The following is a 25,007-nucleotide window of genomic DNA, read 5'->3' on the forward strand; positions in this document are numbered from 1 at the left end:
GCTACCCGGAGCCTTCCACAGAAGGCCTTTGGGGGCCACTTAGGCTGACTGCAGCGCCCTTCATGTCAGCAGAGCGCCTCCCCATCAGGCCCTCTCACACCTTGAATCCTGACACCTTCTCCTGCCAGTCAGAAACCCACTCTGGGCCAAAGGGCTCTGTGGTCAGTCTCGATGCACCTGTAGATTAGTCTCCCATCTGATGAACTCCGAGTCAACTGATTAATGACCTCAACCACACCCATTGTGAAACCCTGGGCCTTATAGTTCATCATGTCCACAGGGCCAGGGGGTTGAGGTGGGAAGGTTGGGGGCAATTGAGGGTCCTACCACCACCAGCTCATTGTGTCCAAGGGCTTGGGAGAGAGGGGGCTCCCCGGCTGGACCATTGGCTCCTCCCCACCCCCGACATGGCTGTATGCCTAGGTGTGTGGGGGGTCTGTGCGTGATTGTAGGTCTCTGGTTCCTTGCTTTTCTCTCTCTTTGGTGAGCTGCCAATTAGGTGCTTGGCCGAGCAGAGAGCAGTGGGTGGCTGCTCCTGTCCTGTGGTGCCCCCATCCACACAGCGGCACAGCCCAACGCCAGGGCTGGGGTAGCACCATCCTTTGCACTTTCCTGCTTTCTCTCCTGGTCTCAGTCCTCATGGAGGTGGCAGCTTCTGACTCCCAAATCCAGCAGAAATCTGCTCAGTGCCCTCCCCTGTCCTGGTGTTCTAGCCGTCCTCCCAGCCCCACCGCTTCCTCTCAGTTGTGATGTCCACACATCAGACCAAAAATCTCATCCAACAGGCACCTGCACAGCTGCGCAGCTGATGAGCACAGAGCCCCCACACACCTAGGCACCTGCACAGCTGCGCAGCTGATGAGCACGTGCAGCTGGGGGCGGGGGCGGCCCAGCCACCGGGCTTTCCTGTTGCTGAGCTCTTGTGGGTCGGTCAGTGAATTGTGTGTGAGATAGACCTGGGGTGGCAGTGGCGTGTGGGCTCCTGCTCAGAGCTTGGTGTGAGCTCTGAGGCAGTGACTTTGTCACCTCCGTGCTGACTGTGGGCAGCTGGTGTTCCGTCCTTGTGTGTTCTCAAGTGAAGTCCCTGCGTAAATCAAGGCGTCCCGTGAGTGTGGGTTAGGACGTCTCCGTCCTCCAGCCTCGGACTCCATCCAGGTCAGACCACTGTGTGTCCTGGGCCTTCAGGATGGGAGATGGCAGATGGGGAAGGCTGAGCCCACAGCTGAACTCTGAGTCAGGCCCAGACACACAGCCATGCCCATTCACATGTGTCCCCTGTGGCTGCCTGTGCACTGTGGCTGTCAGGATCGAGTGTTGTGAAGGACACACTGGCCTGGGAAGCGGACGTTATTTGCTGTGTAACGCTTTACAGAAAAAGTTTGCAGACTTCTGCTGTAAACCATGACTCTCTTCATTTTTAAGAACACCTGATCCCTGAGATGGAAGAGAAACACCACGTTCCTGTCCTCTGGGGCTGGGGGAGGGGGGCGTTCCCTTCCTTTTTCTCACTGGAGGTGGCCAGCCCAGCCTCCTGGCTGCCTCGTTACCCTGTTGTTAGGCATCCTGTTCATGGAAGAGAGGACTGAGCTTCCCGGAGTCCTGGTGCCTTTGCCATTTTACTGGGTCAGCGCCCCCTTGGCTGCTGTAACAAATGACCATGAACCAAGCAACTTAAATTGTTCTCCAAGAATGAGAGGCCAGAAATCCAAGATCAAAGTGTTGGCAGGGGCACACTCCCTCGGAGGCTGTAGCAGAGGGTCTGTCCCTCGCCTCTTGCAGTAATGGTGGTAGAGGTACCGTGGTTTGTGGCTGCATCACTGCAGCCTCTACCTCTGACTCCACATGGCCATCTCTTGTGTGTCAATGACCTCACCTCTTATAAGGATGCTCGTCATTGGATTTAGGACCCACCCAGGTAGTCCAGGATGACCTCATCTTGGGATTGCTCACCTCTGCTACATCTGCAAAGACCCCCTTTCCAACTTACGTTACAGCCATAGATTCCGGGGGTCAGGCGTGACGTAGCTTTTGGGGGCACACCCACTGTAACAGCGAAGACAGGCAGCGAAGGGTGGTGGCTGTGGGTGCGGTGGGGGCTGGGATGCCCATCAGTCCTGTGCTGCTCTTCAGGCTCCATGTTTATGTCAATTTCCACATCAGTAGAAGGAAACTCGGGGCTGCTGGGGAGTGAGTGGAAGGGTACCCTGGGTGGGCCCGTCCCTCAGGCCCCCTCCTCTCTGCTGTGTCCTGAGGTGAGAGGAAGAGCCCGACCCCAGCACCCCATCTTGTTTGTCCCTGCAGCGTCTCACCCCTGTGCCCGAGACAACGGCGGCTGCTCCCACATCTGCATCGCCAAGGGTGACGGGACCCCGCGGTGCTCCTGCCCCGTCCACCTCGTGCTCCTACAGAACCTGCTGACCTGTGGCGGTAGGTGTGACCTCGGCGCGCTCTGTTGGAACTTGGGACAGGGCTCTGAATCTTTACTGCCAGATCACAGGCCTGCGTTCTTGTAAACCGCAGTGGCTCCCATTCTGTAAAGTAGAGCTCCTCTTCACTTATGCCCCTCTTCCTAACGCTGCGCGTTCTCTGCTGTGAGTTTCCCCGAGCACTGCTTTTCCTGTGTCGGCAGATTTTGATAGGTTGTGTTTTCATTTTTCATCAGGTAATTCAGGTATTCTGAAATTTCTCCTGAGACAGTTTCTTCATCCTATGTGTTATTAAATCTCCAGAGTTGAGACCTTCCAGCCGTCTCTCTGTTACTGATTTCGGTTAACTCCACTGCGGTCTGAGAGCTCTGTGTGATTTCTGTTCTTCCAGGTTTATCCAGGTGGCTTTGTGGCTCAGCATGTGGTTTATCGTAGTGAATGTTCCATATGCTCTTGAGAAAAAGGTGGATTCTGCTGTGGGTGGGTGGAAAGTTCCAGAACATCAGTTGGATCTGTTGACAGTGCCGATGAGGCCTCTGCCCCTTCCTTTCTGCCTGCTCAAGCTGTCAGCTACTGCAGGGGTGTTGGGCTCCAGCTCTGATGGGGATCTCTCCATTTCTTCTTGTCGTTCTGTCTTTGTCCCTCCTGCTATCCTCTGTACTCTTGCTCCCCTGGGGCCCCGTGGTGGTGATGGTGGTGGGGGCTGTAGAATTAGACCTGTGTTCAAATCCTGCCTCTGCAGATTGCCTGCTGGGTGCCCCCAGGCTGGTCACTTGCCTTCTCTGAACTCTACTTCCTCCTCTGTGAAACTGAGGCCACTCATTTGGCAGATTGTCATAGGCTTTAAATAACAGAGCACTTTCCATGGTCCCTGGCACATGGCACAGGGAATGCCAGGTGCTGTGTTGTGGGGTGACTGCAGTCATAAAAGTGACAGTTTTCATTGTCAGCATGATGAGCCCTGTTCCCAGGGCTTCCTCTCCAGCTGCCCCTGGTGTCCCCACCCCACCCCCCACCCCCCGAGGCCTTGGATTGTGCCGTTTCTGTTCTGCGTCAACCCCCCTGGCTCCGCAGCCGCCGGCTCAGTCCACAGACACCACTCTTCTCCTCTTGCTGTGCGGGCCCACACCTTGGCCTGGGAGCGTCCTCCTGCTTCACCTCGCACCTCAGAGTCCCAAGGCCATGGCCAGGAGCAGGGGGGATGCTGGCTGCTCACCTCCCAAGAAGCCAGGCAGCTTTTCTTCCAGCTCCGGCCTGGGGCTCACGTGGATTTGTAGCCTGCAGGGGTCACTCTGTGCAGCTCCCACTGGTGCCCAAGCTGCCCAGGGAGCAGGGGTGTGGAGGCTCCCATGGACCAGCTCTGGGCCCCTGTGGAGATGGGGCGCTGCCCCTGGCCCACTGTTCAGGACTCAAGGCCCACTTAGAGCTGAAGGATGTCCCCGTGGGATGGGGCACGGCCCTGGGCCCATCACCTGGTCAGAGCCGAGGGTTGGTGCTCACTCTACAGAAGCCTCTCAGCCTTCCGTGGCCATGTCACAGGATAGGGCTCCCAGGGCTCTCAGTGTGGACCTTGTGACGTGGCCTCCGGCACTTCGGTGTCCCAGCAGTGTCACCACTGCCTGTCTGCCCGCTCGGTCAGTCCTGTGGCACCTGGGGCATCCCACAGCTGCTTTGTTTGAGAGATGAGGAGGCGGAGGCCTCTGTGTCCTCAGGTCTCTCGGCTGCCCAGGGAAGCTGGGATGGCCTTGGCCCGCCTGGACCCTGCCCGTTCTGCCCTCACCCTCCGGCCATGGCTGCCTGGACTGTTGGCCGTGGAGGCTGGGCCTCTTCTTCCCCAGGGCCAGTTGAAACCACCCTGGTGGGCAGGCTTTGTGGTAGCTCAGCCTGCAGACACCCGACCTGGGCTACTTTCAGACACCATGGGTGCCGGGCTCCTGCACCCCGGCGTGTCCTTCCTTGGCCCAGCCGAGTGGCGAGAGTGGGCTTCTCGGTTCCCGAGGGCTGGGGTCTTGGCTGGAATCTGAGCCTCCCTGTCACACCCCTGGGCTCCGGGGTTTGGTGTGCAAAGCCTGCAGGCGTTCTGGGGCTTGAAGACAGGTGCCTTTCCTGGGTTGGATTTCAGGCGTGTTGGGGCGTCCTCGCACCCCACCACCAGGCCAGCCCCTTAGTTCTCTGCCATTTTCTGCATAAAAGAGAGGAGTTCTAGAAAATGGGTGTCCCTAAAGCTGCGGTGCTCCCTGGCCTCCTGTGAGGTGGCTGCCTCATCTGCACGGGCTCATCACAGAGCCATTGACTGGGCTCTGCTATGCACCTGACCTTGGGATGGGGCGCTGCCCTTGGCCCACCGCCCTGGACTCAAGGCCCACTCAGAGCCAAGGGATGTGCCCGTGGGATGGGGCACTGCCCTGGGCTTGACATGAGCTGGAGATCTTGTTTTAAATTAAGATGTTTAAACTGGATAGCACCGTGATGCCCAGGAGAGACAGGAGGTGGTGATACAGGGCCCGGAGCAGCTCGGGTAGAGCGCTCGCTTGGTGTGCGCGGGCTGGGTTCTCTCGCCAGCATGCAGGAAGAATCCAGAGCAAGACAGACACAGATGTCATTGCTTACAGATGCCAAGGGGTGCAGGCATGCCTGGGGCCTTGCCACCCTGGAGATCCGTGGGCATGGGCAGCAGGGGCAGGACCATGGGCATGTGATACCCTAGTGGCTTCCCCTGGGGAGTCTCGTGGGTGAGTTTGCATGGGTGGGTACAAGCACCGGGTTGTCAGGCCGTGACTGGCATCTGAACCGTCCATGTGGGGTGGGAGGTCAGTAGGGCCAGCCAAGTGGCTGCATATTGCTGTCCCAGAGGGAGTTGGCCACCAGGGAGCTGTCAGTGGCATCTGGCTCTCCCTGCTGAGGGATAGGGAGGAAGAGGAGGAGGCAGAGCTGGAAGTCTGGTCAGGGGGACTGAACCCTGCTTCTAGTGGGAAGTCCAACTGCTTTTAAACGTGGACACAGGCTGCATAGAATGGCAAGTGTCTGCCCTGGTGAACCCTGAGGGCGGGAAGGGCTTCCACGGTCACCAGTGGGAGGTAGTCCTTGGCCTCCCAGCCCACCTCCCTCCCGTGGCCCTCTCCTGGGGAGTCCCCGCTGTGCTCTGTGAGCATCCTGGGCCCTCTGCCTTAGCCCATATGTAGCTAGATGCCTGGGGCGTAGTGATCGGGTCCTCTGTCAGCCCCCACCGTGCTGTGGATGTGCTGGCCCTGAAGAGTCCTCCACATGCTTCTCTGGTGTAGGTGCCCTCCACCCACTTTGCCCCCTGTCTGCTGATGGACACTCAGGTGCTACCAAGCTGATGTGCACTCCAGTGAAGGCCCTCAGGGGCCCTGTGGGGAGACCACTGAGGATGGGGGATGGCCCGGCCCAGCAGACAGGGTTGCCTTCCTGCTTGTTTTGGGGGGGAAGCAGGGGCTGGTGGCTGCGGGGCTTGGTGGCTGCTTGGGTCATGGTCCTTCCCCCTCCACAGTGAAGGGATGGCTCTGGCAGCACTGTGTCCTCCCTAGCCTTTGGTCTGGGCTGGGGCAGCAGGCAGGAGACGCTGACTGGAGGGCATGGGGCACCCCCCAGGACCTTGGGGACACGGCTGACGCCGACCTGAGCTGTCTCCTGGTCTCCCGGGCGGACCCTGTGTGATGGTCGTCCCTTCTCCCCCCAGAGCCTCCCACCTGCTCCCCCGACCAGTTTGCGTGTGCCACTGGGGAGATCGACTGCATCCCCGGGGCCTGGCGCTGTGACGGCTTCCCCGAGTGTGACGACCAGAGTGACGAGCTGGGCTGCCCGGTGTGCTCTGCTGCCCAGTTCCCCTGCGCACGGGGCCAGTGTGTGGACCTGCGTCTGCGGTGTGACGGCGAGGCTGACTGCCAGGACCGCTCCGACGAGGCCCACTGTGACGGTGAGGCCCACCGCCCAGCCCTCTTCGACGTGGCCGGGGCTCTGCCTGGCCTCCCCTGAATGACACTCTGTCAGGCCTTTCCCTGGAGGGAAGCCGCAGGGCTTGGGAGGGATGAGTCAGTTTCAGGGCCGATGTGGGAAACGCTACGGCGGGACCCCATCCTGTCCCACCGAGCAGTTGACTTGAAGGCAGACTAGGACTCCGACTCGACTTCCTGCATTTGGTCAAGAGTTTTGCAGAAACCCAGTGTGAACCTCGCAGCTGGCTGGAGTCGTCCCTGCCTCACGACCCGGGATGCCCTACCCTGAGAGGCAGGGCTGTGCTTCTCCGAGCAGTGCAAGGGATCACACTCAATCACCACCATAGAGTCTAGCACCAGAGAGGTGCTGAGGCCTCCGGGGCCCACTCTGACCATCAGGACCTTCCTTTCCTTTAGATCTCAATGGTGAAACAGACCTCTTCTCTACCTGCTCTGAGTTTCCCTCTGATGAGACTCTTGCTTGTTTGGTGGCCTGGCATACCTGTCCAGCCTTGGTCCCAGGGCTGCCATGGGCTGTTGATATGGTCTTTTGATGCTCCCTCACTCCCACAGACCACTGGGTCCTGTTCTTAACAACTCACACACTGGCCTTGATCTCCACCCTCATGCGGGATGAGCAGGTGTTTTGTAGAAGACGAGGTTCCAAACCAATCTCCACAGATGTTTCTGAAAAGCCACAACCAATTCATTGCAGCTCATTGATCCTTGAGAGTTGGGTGGCAGCTGTAGATTGGGGTGAGCACCCTGGGCAAATTCAGCTGCAAGCCCAGTGTCTCTGGCACCAGCCCTGCCCACAGGTCTGTGTCTGTGTTGGCGGCTCTTGCGCTGAAACGGAGAGCCAGGATTTGGTGATGGAGCCTGTGGTGCCTGGCATGAGTTTCACCATCATCCACCACAGAAGCCGCGGGCCAGCCCTGCTGCCCCCCTGGCCTGGCAGTAGTGTGGCTGAGACTTCAGAGGCTGCAGAAGCCCTGCTGAGGAAGCCCCCGCCCCCTGCCTCCTCCTGCAGGCCCTGGCTCTGCGGCTTCCCAGGCTTCCTCCCTGCCCAGTTACCAGCATGCCATCCGTCCAGGGGCAGCACAGGGCTCCCTCGCCTTTGGTTCTCAGGGTGCGGGGCTGGTGGGGAGCTCAGGAGGTTTGCTGGAGTAGTCGGAGCCCAGAAACTGCCTTCCTTAGGGTGCCATGGACCCTCCAGGTCAGCATTTGGGGAAGGTGAAGGGCTGTGGCCTGAGTCTCCGGAGTGCTGGTCGGGGAGGGCAGCCGTGGGGCTGCTCTGCCTTCCTGGAGTGCTGCCCAGTGCTGCGGGCACCCTGACCCCCTCACCTCTGGGGGCGAGGCTCCTCCTGGTGTCCCTCTGGCTGCCACCTCCCAGGGGACCGTGGGCAGGGCTGGTGGTCCTTACTCTGTGCAGGCCTGACCCACGTAGATGCGGGCAGATGCCTCCTGTGGGTGGAGGGTATATTGGGGCCCTTTCCTCCCGTCTCCCCATTGGCGTCACACAGGCCTGGGCAGGTCTGGTGCTGGAGAGGGTTCTGTTGGAGGGCTCCGTGCCTGGAACCCAGGCTGCTGTGTGTGGCCTGGGCAGAGGACCGGGCTCTGGTTCCCTCCTGCCTCTCTGAGCACAAGGACCCTCTTTGCAGCCATTTGCCTGCCCAACCAGTTCCGGTGTGCCAGCGGCCAGTGTGTCCTCATCAAGCAGCAGTGTGACTCCTTCCCCGACTGCATGGACGGCTCCGATGAGCTCATGTGCGGTGAGCTGGCTCCTGCCAGTGGGCAGGGGGGCTGTGCCTTCAGGGCGCACTCAGGATGTGGCAGGGCCCAAGGTACCTGGGAGGCTGGGTGTGCTTGGCCCTGTGGGGACACAGAGCTGCCTGTGGTGGGGACTGAGTTCTAGCAGGGGCAGAGGCACGGAGGTAGGGCCCACCACAGTGTGTGGTGGGGGACCACTGTACCGAAGGCTCAGCCCCATCATGCTCCCGCCGTGGCGAACTCGCTGGGCAGCGTCTCTCCTGCTGCAGGATCGCCTGAGGCTGCCAGGCTCCATGTGCTGTGTGCCCATGCGCACACATCACGTGCCCACATGCATGTCACGCGTGCCCCTCCAGTGACCTGGCTTGTGTAGTCAGGGAGGCGGACTAGAGTGTGGGTGGCCAGCACAGTCAGGGGAGGCTTCCCAGAGGCAGTGGCTCTCAAATGGCTGCCTAATTCAGACGGGAAGGAGCTGACATTCCAGACAGGAAGTGGGATGTGTCACATGACCACTCCTCTGCAGCAGAGCTGGGCTGAGAGCTAAGGGCGAGGGGTGCAGGAGGGTTCCCCAAGGACTCGCTGAGCTCTCTGGCGCCTTCATGCCAACTCCCTTCAGGCATCTCGGACAACATCTTTTTTTTTTTTTTTTTTTAAGTCGTGGATAGATACGACACCTTTATTTATTTATTTTTATGTGGTGCTGAGGGTGGAACCCAGGGCCTCACACATGCTAGGCCAGTGCTGTGCCACTGAGCCACAGCCCAGCTCTTGAACATCATCTTGAGAGAGTGGCCTGGGCCGGTGGTGGAGTTGGGGGCTGTCCCCTCCCTCTGCCGGGCAGGTGTCTGGTCTGGGGAGCCTGTGCCTGGGCCTCCAGCACACTGTGGGCCCTTGTGTTGAGAGTGACACCCATGGGAAGTCCTGGCCTCCGGGACTTTGGGTTGCTCTCCTGCAGCTGACTGCCTGGGGACCTCCGGGTTAGCCTGCGGGAAGGCGTACGTGCTCTTGCCAGCTGAGTCTGGGGGCTGGACTTGCCATCCATGTTCCCTGCCACAGCCGCAGGGGCCGCCCCTCATAGCCAGCTCTGGAGGCCTCCAGGCCAGTCTGTCCCATGTGACACATGGGCACCCAGGAGCACTCACTTCCAGCTGCCACCAAGGCCCCTGGGCAAAGGCGTGTCAGTAGTTAAGGGGCTGGGGGAGGGCAGGGTCACCAGGCGGGCCAAGGGCCTGTGGGCAGGGGTCCTGGGTAAGAATGATCCAGCCTCACTTCTCCCATCCGTCTGTGGGTCCTGCAGCCTGGGCATCCTGCAGGAGGGCCATCTCTTTGGGATTCATGTTGACCATATTTTTCTGTCTGTCCTCTGGCAGAAATCACCAAGCCACCCTCAGATGACACCCCAGCCCACAGCAGCGCCATCGGGCCTGTCATCGGCATCATCCTGTCCCTCTTCGTCATGGGCGGGGTCTATTTTGTTTGCCAGCGCGTGGTGTGCCAGCGCTATGCAGGGGCCAGTGGGCCCTTTCCGCATGAGTATGTCAGCGGGACCCCCCACGTGCCTCTCAATTTCATAGCTCCTGGTGGCTCGCAGCATGGTCCCTTCACGGGTAAGGAACCAAGGCAGGCAAGGGCCCCTGCAGAGGAGGGTGTGCTGTCTGGGCTGCTCACGGGGGGTGGACGAGGCCGCAGCTCCTGCAGCGTCTCCTGGGCATGCCAGGCTGCCTCGCCGGTGCTTGGGCTGGCACCTCTTGGCACAGAGCCCGTGCGGCTGCAGCCTGTCCTTTGGCCTTGGTTGTGTTGGGGGGCTCCTTGGGCTTCACCTGTAGCATTACTGTGGGATGTTTCCCGAGTTGTCCCTGAGCCCTTACATCCCCTAGAAATGGACATGGCGGCAGCAGGGCTCTCTAGAGCCTGGGGATTCTCTCCTCCAAGTGGCTCTGTTCTGGGCATAGATCGGATGGTGGCCGAGCAGTTGTGATGGGCACCTCCTGGTCATCAGGAAAACAGAGTGTGTGCTGTAGATGCCCAGGGGCCACATTGCTGGGCTAAAGCCGGCTGGTTCCCGTCATATTGGGGGGTTGTGTGTCCCAGAACGTGGGGTCAGTCAGTGCAGTGCACTTTGGGGTACCCAAGAGGGCTAACCTGTAGCTCCAGGACCACCGTAGGGTTGCTCAGGGCCTACCCAGCCTGGGGTCCCTCTCTCTTGTCCTGTTCCACCCCCAAGCCAACTTCACTGGGACGCTGATGTCCTGGTGCAGGTGTGCCTGATTCTTCCTGGGGGTGAGGTGGCTGGGGCTTCTTGAGCACTCCTGGAGGCTGAGGTGGGGGAAGCCCTGCTTCTTCAGCAATCCGCAGAGAGGCCTGTTGTCTGTGCCTGGAGTGCTGTATGCTCAGCCCCGGGTGGGGGGGGGGGTTCCCTTCTGCAGGCCCCTCCCCATTCACAGAGGAGGTTTGGACAGCGAGTGCTGCTGGGAGCCCGAGAAGTTTGTGTGCCAGGACTTCCCGCGTGAATCTGAGTCTCCTAGTAGCAGGCAGGGCCTGTGTCTGGGGTGTGCCCGGCCAGCGCCCCACCCTGCCCCTCTTGTCCCCTGCCCATAGGCATCTCGTGCAGCAAGTCCATGATGAGCTCTGTGAGCCTGATGGGGGGCCGGAGCGGCCCTCCCCTCTATGACCGGAACCATGTCACTGGCGCCTCGTCCAGCAGCTCGTCCAGCACGAAGGCCACTCTGTACCCACCGGTGAGAGGGCAGGCGGGGCCAAGGAGGGTGGTGGGCAGCTGGCCAGCTGGGGCCTCCACCTTCAGCGCTGGCCCAGGCTTGCTGGGACCTGGGGGACTCCAGAGCTGTGACTGTTCATGTCTTAGACAGCCGAGGGCGTGGTTTCCCCCTGCTACCCCTTTTGGGTTTTTCTTGAATAACATTGTTTTCTGTTTGGAGAAGGGAAGTCCTTGTTCTTTGTGGATAGACTGGAAACTGCGTGGAACTACAGAGCCAAGTCCCGGCCCTACTCCCACCTTCTGGGGTACTCACATCCTTTTGGGGTCCTGGTGTCCTTGTGGTGGTCTTGCTCTGATGAACTGTGCCTTCTGTGCTGCCCTGCTGTGCCTCTCTGCAGCAGGTCCTCCAGACCTGCGTCTGCAAGGACACCTTAGATTCACACCCTGCACCTTGCTGGGGTGTTTCCTGAAGGACAGACAAATGTATGGGGTGATTTTTGTGGCTACCGTATTCCCTGGAGCTTTTGGCAGTCCCAGCAGGTTGAGGGGCCAGCCCCAGCCAGTGGCAGCCTCCAGGGAATGACTGTGAAGAGTGAAGCACTAGCTGGGCATGTGGCCACACCTGTCACCCCAGCGGCTTGGGAGGCTGAGGAAGAAGGATCACAAATTCAAAGCCAGCCTCAGGAACTTAGTGAGGCTCTAAGCAACTTAGTAAGACCTTGTCTTAAAATAAAAAGGGCTGGGGATGTGGCTTAGTGGTTGAGAACCCCTGGGTTCAATCCTCAGTACAGGAAAAAAAAAAAAAAAAAAACGTGAAGGGCTAACTCTGCTGCTTTCTGTGAGGGACCCTCTGTGGGGCTCACTGCGGGAGGCCTGCTCCTGAGAGCACAGCCTGGTGCCCAGGTGAGCTTGCTACATGGGTGTGAATCTGTGCACAGTCAGCCCCAACCTATGTGTGGGCTGCATCCCAAGGTCCCCTGGCCCATACCTGGGACCACGGAGAGTGCCATTCCCATGTGCACTCCGTTGCTTCTGTACACGTGAGTCTCGGACAGAGGTGAAATTTCATTTACTTATTTTTTGGCATGGGGGATTGAACTCAGGGTCACTCTACCACTGAGATGTGTCCCCAGCCCTTTTTATTTTGAGACAGGGTTTCACTAAAGTGCCCAGGCTGGCCTTGAATTTGTGATCCTTTTGCCTCAGCCTCCAGAATAACTGGGATTACAGGCGTAATTATACATTAGACACAGTAAGAGATTAACAGTAGCAAATAATAAACCGCAACAATTACATCAGCAGACTGTAATAAGCTGTGTGAATGTGGCCTCTCCTTTGAGAATCAAGAAAAATATTAATGTTTCCATTGACCGACCGAGGGCTTCTGAAACCACAGGAGGCAGATCCATAGTAGGGGTCGGGCCTCCTGGCACACCAGGGCTCTGGCTTTGCGTGCCCTTGCAGGCTCTTGATTCCTCCCAAAGCCAGCTCTTCTGCAGCTGTGCTCTTTTCTAAGGTAAGGACAGTCCCATCTGGGTCCCCCCAGTGAGCCCTACTTTGCCAGGACTGGCACCCCCTGCTTCTGGTGTCCCTGGCTTCTGGGTGTCTCTCCCACTGGATGTTGTCCAGTTCTTATCAACGGTGATAAGAGTGACAGGCCTTGGGAGGAGAGGGCGGAGGAGGGTGGTGTATCGGGGCGGGAACCATCTTCTGAAGCTCCGGGGCCTGGCTATCTTTAGGGACAAGGGAAGGCCAAGAGCAGCCCGGAGTTTAGAGCAGCCCATTCCTCTTGCGCTCTTGTTGCTGCCACCTCTCAGGGACCCAGGTAACCATCTAAAGGCTCCAGGATTCTGCCTGAGGCCAGGCCAACTGGCGGAAGCAGCTCCCTTACCCCACATGCATCATGGTGCTTGGGAGGCTGCAGTTGCCGTTCATGGGCTCTGCGGGGTAGCACAGGGCCCCGAGCAGCTGGCTATTTCACAGCTACACGCAGTCGTCGCTGTGGTTGAGTTTAGAACATTTTCATCACCCCCAAAGAAACTGTGTGGAGCCAACTATTTTCAAATTAACAGCTTATTTTGCATCAGTAATCGTGTGTCCATGGTACACAATTCAACAGGTACAGAAAGCTGGGTGTGATGGCGCAGGCCTATAATCCCAGTGGCTCAGGAGGCTGAGGCAGGAGGATCTATGAGTTCAAAGCCAGACTCAGCAACTTAGTGAGGTCCTTAGCAACCCAGTGAGACCTTGTCTCTAAATAAAATACAAAATAGGGCCAGGATTATGGCTCAGTGGTGAAGTGCGCCTGAGTTCAGTCCCCTGTACCAAAAAAAAAGAGTGTCAAACACAGGGCTGCCCCAAGCCAGGCATGGCCCCTGGAGGCACATCCTTCGGTGGGTCCTTTTGGTGTCCTCTTGAGGTAATCTGTATATAGGCAAAGCACAGACTTTATTTTCCCTGCAAAGTGGGTGGGTTGTTGTTTTTTTTTTTTTAACTTTTTATTTTGTGATCCTTGAAGATTTATGTGCAGTTGCAGGAAGTAATTCAGAGAGCCGCCTACCCTCTGCCCAGCTTCCCCAGCAGTGATGTCTTGTGTAACTACAGGATAGTGTCCTAAACAGGACCCGAACACCATCCTCTGATCTTACTTGGCTTTCACCAGTGTTCCATATGCACTTTGGAAAACCCAACAGGTTGTGCTCTGAGCCCGCCTGTTGCTACCAGCAGTGTCCACTGAGCTTCTTGGAGGCCCAGCCGTGGTGTGCCCCGTACGTGGCTCCATGCTATCCCCTTAACCCCCGGAATGCTGTTGGAATCCTCATGTGAGGAGGCTGAGGAGCTCAGTGACTCTAGCCTGGTGGGCCCTTGGCAGGGGGAATCTGCCAGCCTGCCTGATTCCCTGTCACCCCCGAAGCTGCTGCGTCACAGGCAGGGCTGTCTTGTTCTCTGGGCCCCAATCCTGACAGGTGGCAAGCCCCTCCCATAGAGACCAATTGAACATTCTTGCCAAGCAGCCTCCATGGGACAGTCCCTCTTCCTGCCAGCAGAGGGCCACACCAGCCAGATTGGCCTTTGCAAACTCACCGTCCTGCAGTCTGTTGTAGGGTACAGTGGTGTCTTGTTGAAATCTTGTATTTCTTTTCTTTTTTTTTTTTTTTTTTTGGGGGGGGCGGGGGGTCCAAACTTGTAAATTTTGTGTTTATTATTAACAAAGTTATGATGTCCCTTTGCACATTCTGCTTTAATCACACCCTGGGGATGGGCTGTCTGTGGAACTCCACGCAGTCCTGCTGGTTGTGGCAGCAATAAGGACATGATTAAAGAGTGTCCGCAGGGCTGGGGTCGTGGCTTAGGGCAGAGCACTTGCCTTGCACATGTGAGGCCCTGGGCGCGATCTTCAGCAGCACATAAAAATGAATAAACAAAATAAAAATGTTGTGTCCGTGTGTGGAACTAAAAATGTCTGCAGAAGACAAGAGCCTGGGGCTGGGAGGGGAAGGAAACAGGTTCGGGCTCCCTTAGTGCAGGGAAGTCTTGAATTTCTTTCCTCAGAAATGACTTCCAACATCTTTTGTGTTTTAAGAAGCTGTAGTTTTTTTATTTTTTTTATTTATTTTTTATTTTTTAGTTATCGGACACAACATCTTTGTTTTTTTTTTTTTGTATGTGGTGCTGAGGATCGAACCCGGGCCGCATGCATGCCAGGCAAGCGCACTACCGCTTGAGCCACATCCCCAGCATATGAAGCTGTAGTTTTATTCCCTCGGCAGAGTCTGTTCATGTCTTGATAATGGGCCGTGGGTGTCCGTAGGTGTAGGTTGGAGAGGTCTCCAGAGGCCCAGGGCTCTCCCCTGCTCTCTGCCTTCCTGTCCTCCTGATGTGGTCTTCCGTCCTTCCGGCGCACTGGCCGGGCCCAGGGAGGCGGGTCCTGTGTTCTTCCTTTGCTGCTGGCGTCAGGTGGACTGTGGTGTCGGGGTCTAACCAGGAGACAGAAGCCACGTGATAACTTGAGGAGAGAGTGCTGTGTGCGGCCTTGTGAGTGGGGATGGACACAGGGAACAGGCAGGTGGGAGTCCCACAGATGGGCTGGGGGTCCCCTGGGAAGAGCCTGTCGGAAGGGCCTCCTCAGCGCTGGAAAGCCCTGTCAACAACTCCTCGCCTAGACCTGGTTCCTGGTCCCTGGGGCAAGTAGCACTTGAACCCAGCCCAGGAGGACGTTGGGTAGAAACTCGGTGTGCCTGGGAGGCAGTTGTGCCTGGAAACGGACCCTCGGGCCTGGAGCCTGGACAGCTGCGGAGGTCCTTCCTGCTGCTCCCCTCCTGGCTACTGCAGTGAAGTCCCCACCTGACCCCATCCCCCAGTGTCCTGCCCGCCCCACTTAGGGCGATTTCCAGGGAATCCCCAGGCCGGCTGTTTGGGCTGAAGAAGACCCACCCTAGATAGGGAGCAGGCCTGTGCCACTTCTGAAGGGCAGAGGAAGGGCCTGGGTGCTTCCTGCCACCACTGGAACAGCCTGTGAAGCAGGTCTTGGCCCCTTTTGGAGATGGGGAACTGAGGTAGAGAGGCGTGGCCCCGGCCAGGTGGCATCTGAGGCTGGGAAGTGGTGACGGGATTCTGGCGTTGTCTGATATGGAGGGCATTGCTCTTCATGCAGCTCTGGAGCTGGGTGGGCGGATGTGCTGGCAGAGACATCTGCTGCTATCGGGGTCAGGGCCAAAGAGCGCCCAGCTTGGGAACTGGGGTCCTCCTTCAAGTCTCGTGTGTGTGTGTGTGTTCGCAGCTGAGTGTCTGGGTCTGGGCCCGGGCCCGGGCGGCTGGTGGTCAGCAGGGCTAGCGGGAACGGGGAGGGTCCCGGGCCGGAGACACACCTGCTCTCCATGCCTCAACTGCCACGACCTCAGGGCAGTGGCTGCGGTCTCCCCTCTGCTTTTTAAGTCTCCCCAGCTCTGACCAGAGCCCGAGAGAACAGGGGATCCCAGGAAACACAGGGCCCAGGACAGAGCCCTTCGCCATGAAGCAAGGACCCACTCTGGCAAGGCCAGGGGTAACCTATTGGTTCTCCTCAGATCCTGAACCCGCCTCCGTCGCCTGCCACGGACCCCTCGCTGTGCCACATGGACATGTTCTACTCCTCAAACATTCCGGCCACTGCCAGGCCATACAGGTGGGCGTCCTCTGCCAGCCCCGTCTCATAGCAAGAGTCACAGTGGGCCCAGCCCAGCTGCCCTGGCTCTCCTGGCTACCCCAGGCTGCCTCCCAACATGAATCCAGCGGGGCCTGCCTGCTAAGTCCAGAAACCAGTGGCCCTGGACGGGTTCCGAGCACTCCAGGGGGAACTCAGTAAGCCAGGACAGGGTCCAGGAGTGGTGGGCTTGAGGGTGCCACCAGGGGTGTTCCACCCCACCTGCTGTCACTGCAGGGTGGCTAATGCACAGGGGGCCAGGATTTGGGTTCTGGGGTCTGACTGAACCTGGTTATGGGACCCTGACCATGATGCCACCTCCTGGGTCTCCATCCTTTGAAGGACAAATACATGTGTGCAAGCAGGTAGCGTGTCCCTGGCAGGGGCCTGTAGCATGGACCTCTGTTAGAACCACCCTTGCTCCTTATGCCTGTCCACCTGGGACAGGATCAGGTGGACCCTGACCCCCAAGCTGCCTACTGAAGGTTGTAGGCCACCCCTCTGGGTGCAGAGGGGCCACTGAGAGTGGCAAGAGGATGTGGGTCTCAGCTGCTGTCTGCAGAGTCCAGTCAGAGCCTGTGTAGAAAGGGGTAAGCCCTGACCTTTAACCCTGTGGTTACGGCCAATAGGGCCCATCCTCCTGGACACCCGGCTTCACCCCCAGAGGAGCCACCTTTTAGGGCAGGTGGGATGGGCCCAGGCCAGCGTAGAGACCAGGGCTCTGGCACACCTCTGGCCATGTGTCCTCCATGTCCTGGTCCTGGAACAGCAGGGCCTTCTGAGGTTCCACTGCCTGCCATCTAGTGGCCATTTCTGGGAACTCAGGGACTGGAAAGGCTTCCTGGCAGGGCTAGGAGGCCCCAGAACCGCAGCCTTGGCAAAGGCCCCCTTCCACTTCTGCCTGCTCTCTACTGGGTCATCTCTGTCCTCAAGAACCTGCAGCGCCCCCTGGTGCTGAGCATCCAGCCTCCACTGCTGGCCTCGGACTGTCACCGTCACAGCAGCCCCTTTTACTATGTCCAGAGAAGTCTTACCACACCAGACAAGCCAGTCCCCTAGTCTCCTGTCCCACCCTGTGCCTTTGCTCTGGACCTCACCTCTAAGACATTTGCCACTGTCTGACTTGGCAGCATTTGGGTCCTGTGAGGTGTGTGGTCCTGCTGCCCTGGTTCTGTGATCCAGCCACTGGGAGCCTCAACTGGACTGGGCTCTCAAACAGCCATGACCCTGCCCTGCACTCAGGCCAGGTGGCCTGATGCAGGGTTCCTAGGCCTCGGTTGGATGCAGGTAGCCTCTAGAAGGCCAGGGGACATCTCCAGGGTTGGACTGCTTTAACCCAAGATGCACCATTCCAGGCCACTGGTCTTTACCAGTGACCACAGTGAGGTCATGGCCAGCAGTGGTGAAGTGCTTGTGCTTGTTGGGCACTGCTTCTAGCATTTTCCATGCAATCTCACTTAATCCTCACAGCTGCTTAAGAAATAGGGCTGTTTCTTTCTCTCTCTCTCTCTCTCTCTCACACACACACACACACACACACTCTGTTTATCAGTGAGATACTGAAGAGAGGTTGAGTTCCCGCCCAAGCTCAGCCTGGCGGGCTCTGCGGCCTGGGCCTGCCTGCCTTCCCTGTCAAGGCAGCCCCGCCTGGGCCTGGTTCCTGGTTCCTTCCCTGGGCTGGACTTGCAGCACTGTGGGTAGGTTGGAGAGGGTGGGAGACGTGCCCAGGCCACACAGCTGGGCTGGGTCCTGAGTCAGGCCTGCCTCTTCCAACACTTGCGAACAGATAAGCAATGCCAGGGCCCTGTGCACGAGCCTCCTCCTCTCTGTCTGCTTTAGGCCCTACATCATTCGAGGCATGGCGCCCCCAGCGACACCCTGCAGCACGGACGTGTGTGACAGTGACTACAGCACCAGCCGCTGGAAGGCCAGCAAGTACTACCTGGATTTGAACTCAGACTCAGACCCCTACCCGCCCCCACCCACACCCCATAGCCAGTACCTGTCAGCGGAGGACAGCTGCCCGCCCTCGCCCGTCACCGAGCGGAGTTACTGCCACCTCTTCCCTCCCCCTCCGTCCCCCTGCACGGACTCATCCTGACCTCGGCTGGGCCCACCCCAGCCTCTCTGTGCCCCTGTAAATATTTTTAAATATGAACAAAGAAAAAATATATTTTATGATTTAAAAAAATAAATATAATTGGGATTTTAAAACATGAGAAATGTGAACAGTGATGGGGTGGGCAGGGCTGGGGAAACTTTGTACAGTGGAGAAAATATTTATAAACTTAACTTTTTTTTAATGTAACTGCCATTCTTTTGTGCCCTGTGTGTTTTGAGTTGTGTCTCCCCGGAGCAAACCCTGACCTGTGGACGGCCGTTGTGCTTACCTCCTGTGTGGGTGTCCCACTGTCAGGTCCCCAAGGGAAGCTCGGAGGCCTCAGTCAAAGACTGGAGGCGCCTGGCCACAGGCGGAGCTGGCTCCGTGGACCCGTCTGTGGTCCGGAAGCCTGATCTGCTCTGCTTTTGCTGTCCTCGGTTTTCTTTCCTGCGGTGCTGGGGATGGAACCCAGGACTCCACACGCGCTAGCCTAGTGCTCTGAGCTACATACCTTGCCATTTTTATTGAGACAGGGTTTTACTGGGTTGCCCAGGCTGGCCTTGAACTCCTCTTGCCTCAGCCCCTGAGTAACTTGATTATCGGTGTATGCCACTGTGCCAGGGCTATATTTCCATTTTGCACAGGGACTTTGGGCTGTATCCTGCCCATGCTGGCTACCCTCTGACTTCTTGTGAGCTAGCCCAGGGCTGCTCACTGTGATGGGGTGCCCCCACTGACCCCTCCCCCTGTGGATCCTACTAGACGGGAACTTCCAGCTTTACCCTGTATGAGGTGGGAGCCCCTGTCCCCAGAGGCAGTCAGCAAAGAAAGGTCTGTGTGTGCCCATCTGGCTGGTGCTAGAGGAAACGGGGTGAGGTTCAGTCCCTGCCCCTGGGAAGTCCCCAGTCTATAGAGGGAGGTGAGGAGGCTGTTCCGGTGCTCAAGGGCCAGCAGGAACAACCTACTCTGCAGATGAGGGAGGGAGTGACCCCAACCAGAACACCCAGGAGGTCAGGAAAGGACCATACTTAGTGCTGGGTACAGCTCCACTGAAAAGCCCAGTCACCAGGATCTGGGAGAGGGGCCCAGTGAGTCCCCTAGTTCTCCAACAGGACCCTGAACTTGAACTCTCAACCTATGCCCAGGGGAGGGGGCTCGATGTGCAGATGAAGGCGACATGCCAAGTGAGGGGAGGTGTGAGCAGGACCAGCTGCAGCTTGGCCTCCATGATGAGGACTCCGAGGCACACTGCGGGTGTGGGGTGGCTGCCCCTCCAGAGGAGAGGCTGGGCAACAGCAGAGCAAGGAGCCTGCCAGCTCCTGGCTTCCTGGGACAGACCTTTGGTGAGTTGTTCCCCCGCCCCCAATTACCAGGAGTCCCCTGAGGTGATGGTTATTGTGCAGTAATAGGCAGGGTGACCTGATGGTGCAGCCTCTGAGTCAGAGCTGGGCCTGGAGGGTGGGGACCCACACCCAAGGTCCCTTTGCAGATAGGAGAGATTGGATCTGCCTGGGGGCCTGCTGTACCTCTGCCTGGCTTCCTCCTCTAGGAGGGGTTGGGTGAGACAGCCTGAGCCTCCCTCCCCAGTTGAGGCTGGTTGCAGCTCCTTGGTAAAGCCAGGCTGTGACCTGTTAAAACTCAGGTGATGGACTGGCAGAGCCAAAGGGGTACCAGAGTTCCTAGGTCTAAGTCCAGTCTCCTGCCACCTGCCAGTGGCCTGCAGGACTCAGGCCCCTAGACATCAGGACTGCCGGTCTTCTAGGCTGGGCCAGTGCCCTGAGGTGCTCTTCGAGGCCTAAACTCCAACCTGAACAGCCCAGCAGAGGTGTCTGCTGACTCAGCAGCAGGGGACTGCTTCATGGGGTCTCCCAGAAGCACTCTGGGTTGTTCTGCCAGCCAGCTAGGCTGAAAGCCTGCCAGGGAGGAGCAGCCCGAGCTGCCGACTCCTGGCCACCTGCATGGGCTGAAGGTTGAGTCACGCTGCAGCCCTCTCTGCCCTCTCCTGGCACTGGGTTGTTACCCAGTACCCCCAACAGACCCGCTGCATGGCTAGGGGTGCCTTCTGTGGCCCAAGGCTGTCCATTCCTTTCCTACCGGGGTAGTCAGCTGGGGGAGGGAAGGAACTGTCCGCTCACCGCCTGCCATGTCAATCTGTCGGCCTTCGGCAGGCACTTCCTGCAGGCAGAGTCCTGCACCTGAGCTCTGACCTGCTGGGAGGCCTAGATTAGCAGGTGAGGTCCCTCCTTGACAGCCCTCAGCCCCAGTGACAGGGCAGTCTGCAAAGCTGTCAGGACAGCACAGAGAAAGACACCCTGGAGCCCCGGGGACGTGGTGTTCAGAGGATGGCCGACAGGGCTTCCTGAGAGGTGTCTTAAATGAGGGGTGAAGTTAACCAGGCTTATTTACCTTCAAGGCAGCTAGCGAGCTAGATGGTGTCCCCTATTCATAGTTGAGGGAACACAGGCTTGGGAAGCAAAGCGAGGATTATTCTCATTCATTCTCTGAATTGTTCCTTTATCCAGTAAACATTACTAACTGCTACTCAATGTGGCCATCTGGCCTTCTCCCTCCCTCCCTCCACTCACCCCTGCAGTGACAGCCACCGCTCCCCAAGTTCCCATCACCCCTCCCTGGCCCTGTGGGATCTCCCTTGTGCCATCAGCTCCTTTCCAGTCAACCTGTCAGAGTGGACCATCTGCTCAGCTCAGCCCCCTCTAGCCCTCTCCCCAGGAGAGGAGGGGGCTCCCTGCCGGCCCTGCTTCTACCCCTGGGCCACAAGGAGGCAGGGGATAGAATCCTCATGGCCAGGGCTTAGGCACTTCAACGGCCAAGCAGGTCACCTGTCTGGGAGTCGGGCTTGGGTACCACTCAGGCTCCTCCTCAGGGACACTCGGTTGGCTCTTCTCAGCCTTGGACTGAACCACACCTCAGAGACCCACCCTGAAGCCCCCTGCGGGCTCCTCTCTGGTGCTCTCCCAAGTCCCAAGCCTCTGCCTCTCCACCCAATGTCCTCTTCTCTTTCTTCCTGCAGAAGCATGCTGCTGGCAGCCAGGAAGACACCCAGAATTCCCCTTGCTCCCAACACTGGGCTCTCAGCGATCCTTTCTGGGGAGGAAGGTGCCTCCCCCTAGCCCAGGATGAACTTGTTACACTGACAAAAAACAAAGAGAAACAAAGGGCTTCAATTCCCATGCCAAAGTGGGTCCACCCCTCGCAGGCTTGGCTCCCCTCCAGCCTCAGCAGCCCTTGACCTAATCCAGCACCAGCTGGACGGTAGCTCCTGGACACTGCCCAAGCCCTTCCGGAGCATGTCCTCTGCTAGGAGGCCCCACTCCAGCTGGGGGATCTGTGCCAGTCCAGGGGCGACTGTGCCCTGGCAACAGAACAAAAGGGAAGACAAGGTAATGTCTTTTTCTTCAAATCAAACTTCCTCAATTTAAAGTCTATTCAGAGCTCATCTTTCCTGAGTGTATGTCTGAGTTAAAATGTCCTTTTATGAAATCATGGGATTTTTTGGTTTGTTTTAAAATTATTACTTGGTAGGGGCTGGGGCGGTACTTCTGTGGTAGAGCGCTTGCCTAGCGTGTGTGAGGCACTGGATTCAATCCTCAGCACCACATAAAAATAAATAAATAATAAATGACAGAATACCACCATTTAAGAAAATTATTACTTGATAGAATTAAAATAGGGCACTTCTGTGTCCCTCCACAGAGTTTTAGAGGTAGTTTCATCTACTGGGTACAAGGGTATCATACTCTTCTCTCTACTTCTGAGTATGTTTGAAAATATCAAAAACGTGTACTTTTTAAAAAGTCTGGATGGACCGAAAAGTTGAACATTAAAAATTAAGCTAAAAAAGGATCGGGAGGGAAAGGGAGAGGGTGGTGACCCACAACTTTTAGGGTGTAGAGGTTGATCTGTGTGAATGCAAAGCATTTCCTTGCTCCAGGCCTGTCTGTGGCTCCCCATTAGCCACAGGAGAAGGCTGACATCAGATACTCCCCCAGGAAGCCCTCCCTGACTGCAGTCCTTCCAGCTAGGTTAGGAATGCTCCATAATTGGTGAGTACGGGGTCACTTACCATGAGTGAGGTGTGTCATCTCATTTAATTACAGGGCACACATCTTTGTGACCCAGCTGAGTCTGGAATGGAGGAGCTTGAAGCAGACACTGGCAGATCCTCTGCTGATGGAATGAGTGAAATGGACGCAGGAGTCCCTCAATGGACAGCACAGATAGCAGATTCCAGCCCAGCTGCCCCTCCTACCCTGGGGCCAGCCATCCTCTTAGGGACCAACCGTGGCCCAGGGCTCCCTGCAGCCTGTCTCAACTCTTTTGTGTCTGTGCGGTGTTGGGGTTCAAACCTAGGGCCTCGTGCATGCTAGGAAAACACTACCACTGAACTACACCCTCAACCTTGTCTGATGTTTTAATTTTTTGGTACTGTGGATTGAATCCAGGGCACTTAACCATTGAGTTACATCCCCAACCTTTATAATATTTGAGACAAGGTCTCCCTAACTTGTTTAAGGCTTTACTAAGTTGCTGAGGCTGGCTTTGGAAAAACTTGGGATCCTCCTCAGCCTCCTGAGTCACTGGGATCACAGGTGATACCTGCTATTCTTGCTTGACTCTATCCTTTCTAAAGTATAGGCAGAACTTCTTCTGCCCAGGGTCCCTCCCTGGCTCCCACTGCCTGGGCCTAACCCCAAGGTTCCTTTGACTTGCAAGACCTCTGTAAATCCCTCCTGACCTGCTTCCTGTTCTCTTTCCCCAGACCTATGGTCACCCTGACCTTGTCCTCCACCACCTGCTTTCCCTGGCATGCCCACTCCCACCCAGGTCATCTGCCTGTATGTCCCCCTCCCTAACTGCATCAACTTGCCTCAGTTTTGACTGTTTCTTACTAGCTGTGTGATCTTGAATAAAGCCTCTAGCCTCTCTGAGCTGTTGGATTGATGTGAACAATATCTGTCCTTGTTTGCTGCCTCCCTAGATACCCAGTATCACTCAGGGCATGGACCCCAGTAGGTATTATCACCTGCACTTCACAGAGAAGACCAGGAGAATCAGAGAGATTACATCACCTAGCCAAGGTCACCTGGCCAACACGGCTGCACCTGGTGTCTGAATGCTTTATGGGCCTCCATTAACTGAATTGTAAAATGGGGATAATACTGATTGGAGCTCCCCAAATGAACTCTTTCTAGATAGTCTGCCTCCAGCCACAGGCTCTGCTGAAGAGTGGATTGGTGAGGGTGGGGCATGTCAGCAGTCCCTAGGCCCTGGGATTGATCCAACCCAAGCTGGGCAGTTCCCCTGCCATTTGATGTTACAGCTCAGAAAGCCTGAGTCAGTGAGGTGGAAGGAGCCCAGGCCAGCTGGGGCTTGTGGACGGGGCGAGAGTGCAGAGAGATGCTGAACTTGGTAAAGGCAGCAGGTGCTCAACTCCTGGGGGTTCTGCCCTTTCCCTCCCCCAGCAGCCAAGCTCTGCCACATTACCCAGGGTCATGGACTTCCTCAGGCAGCCCTCTAGTGCTGGAATGGTGGGCCCTGACCAACCCCACACCAAGAAACCCCTGTCTGAGGTGTAAGCCGTGAGGACTGGCATTGTGGCATGGTCCTTCCAGGCCCTGTAAGACTCAGCAGTCACTTCTGCCACTCCATCTCCCACTTCCTGCACACATCAAAGTCCCACTACGGGGTCTCTTTGCCAGGCCCCCAGATTGTTCACCTTATTGTCACCTGCTGTTTCTTAGGCGGTGTGTGTGTGGGGGGCAGTTTCATGGGACCTGGGAGCCGCCCTCTAGGGCTCTCTGGTGTGAGTGACAGTGCTGTCCCTGGCAGGCAGCTCCAGCGCACCTAACTCAATTGCCCAGGTTCTTCCAGCTTTTGCCGGGTTGGGTTTTGGGGGGATGCGGAGAGTCCACAGGTACAGGGCAGTTATTTGCAGTGGTACGAAGTGAGCAATCCTCCTTGCCCCAGGCAGTTCGGGGGCAGGGATCCTGAGGTCCAGGACCTGGTCCTCACCTGAAAAGGGAACCTGGCGGGGAAACGGGCCAGATCATCAATCTGGAAGATGACTTGTGTGTCAATCCTTCCTCCAAATAAAAGGGACCCCGCCCCCCTCGCCCCGTTCTGTGTGTCTCCCCTCCCTCGTGAAGGTGGGGGGCCCAGCTAGAGGCATTCAGCAACTCCACATCTAGAGCCCACTTCCGGGGTTGCCACCTGCTCGGATACAGTGACCGCGGGAGGTGACCCCCTAGTAAAATGCGGCCGCCGAGAATGCGGGCATCGATCCCACCCCCTCTAACATGCTAAGCGAGCGCTCTGCCTCTAGAGCTAATTCCCCAGTTCGGGAGCTTTTCGCACTGTCGCTCACGTCACCACCGGTCTCCTGGCGCTCCTAGCCCCGCCTGCCGGCTGCCACCTCGTCACCCCATTGGTTCCACTGCGCCCCGAGTTCCACCGCCACGATTGGTTTGGCTCAATTTAGTTTTAAAAGACAGTGGCCACTCGGATTGGTGGTCCGAAGCGTCCTTCAAGCAGAGACCCCGCTGTTGCTACGGCGTTGGTTGGGGTACTCAGACAGGCTTCTCCCGATTTCTGATTTGTTTCTCAGACTCCTGGGTCCTCGAGGTTCCGGATCCGTCAAGTCCATGGGAAAAGAATGCGACCCTCGCGCTTGACTGACGAGGACTCTCACCCAATCAAAGTGGAGGCAAGGGAGCCGCTGGGCGACCCAATAGGTTGTGGGGGGCGGGAGAAGAAGGCCAATGAGCGTGGGCTCGGGGGCGGGGTCAGGCCCGCGATTGGCTGTGAGGCGGCCGAGGGAGGGCGGGGGGAACTCAAG

At 57.6% G+C, this 25,007-nt stretch overlaps 1 protein-coding gene across 2 annotated transcripts in view; it reads left to right on the forward strand.

The window, feature by feature from the left end:
• Positions 1-18,264, forward strand: part of Lrp5 (LDL receptor related protein 5) — a 99,637-nt gene extending 81,373 nt beyond the window's left edge. For both annotated transcript variants that reach the window (XM_076847707.2, XM_076847708.2), the window contains 7 exons: positions 2,302-2,427; positions 6,127-6,363; positions 8,044-8,154; positions 9,523-9,759; positions 10,751-10,890; positions 15,935-16,032; positions 17,890-18,264. In XM_076847707.2, the coding sequence (XP_076703822.2) occupies positions 2,302-2,427; positions 6,127-6,363; positions 8,044-8,154; positions 9,523-9,759; positions 10,751-10,890; positions 15,935-16,032; positions 17,890-18,151 (1,211 nt within the window). In that variant the 3' untranslated portion in view covers positions 18,152-18,264. The remainder of the gene's footprint in view (positions 1-2,301; positions 2,428-6,126; positions 6,364-8,043; positions 8,155-9,522; positions 9,760-10,750; positions 10,891-15,934; positions 16,033-17,889) is intronic.
• Positions 18,265-25,007: the final 6,743 nt, after the last annotated feature.

Source organism: Callospermophilus lateralis, chromosome 2, assembly GCF_048772815.1.
Source record: "Callospermophilus lateralis isolate mCalLat2 chromosome 2, mCalLat2.hap1, whole genome shotgun sequence".
Taxonomy (NCBI): Eukaryota; Metazoa; Chordata; class Mammalia; order Rodentia; family Sciuridae; genus Callospermophilus; species Callospermophilus lateralis.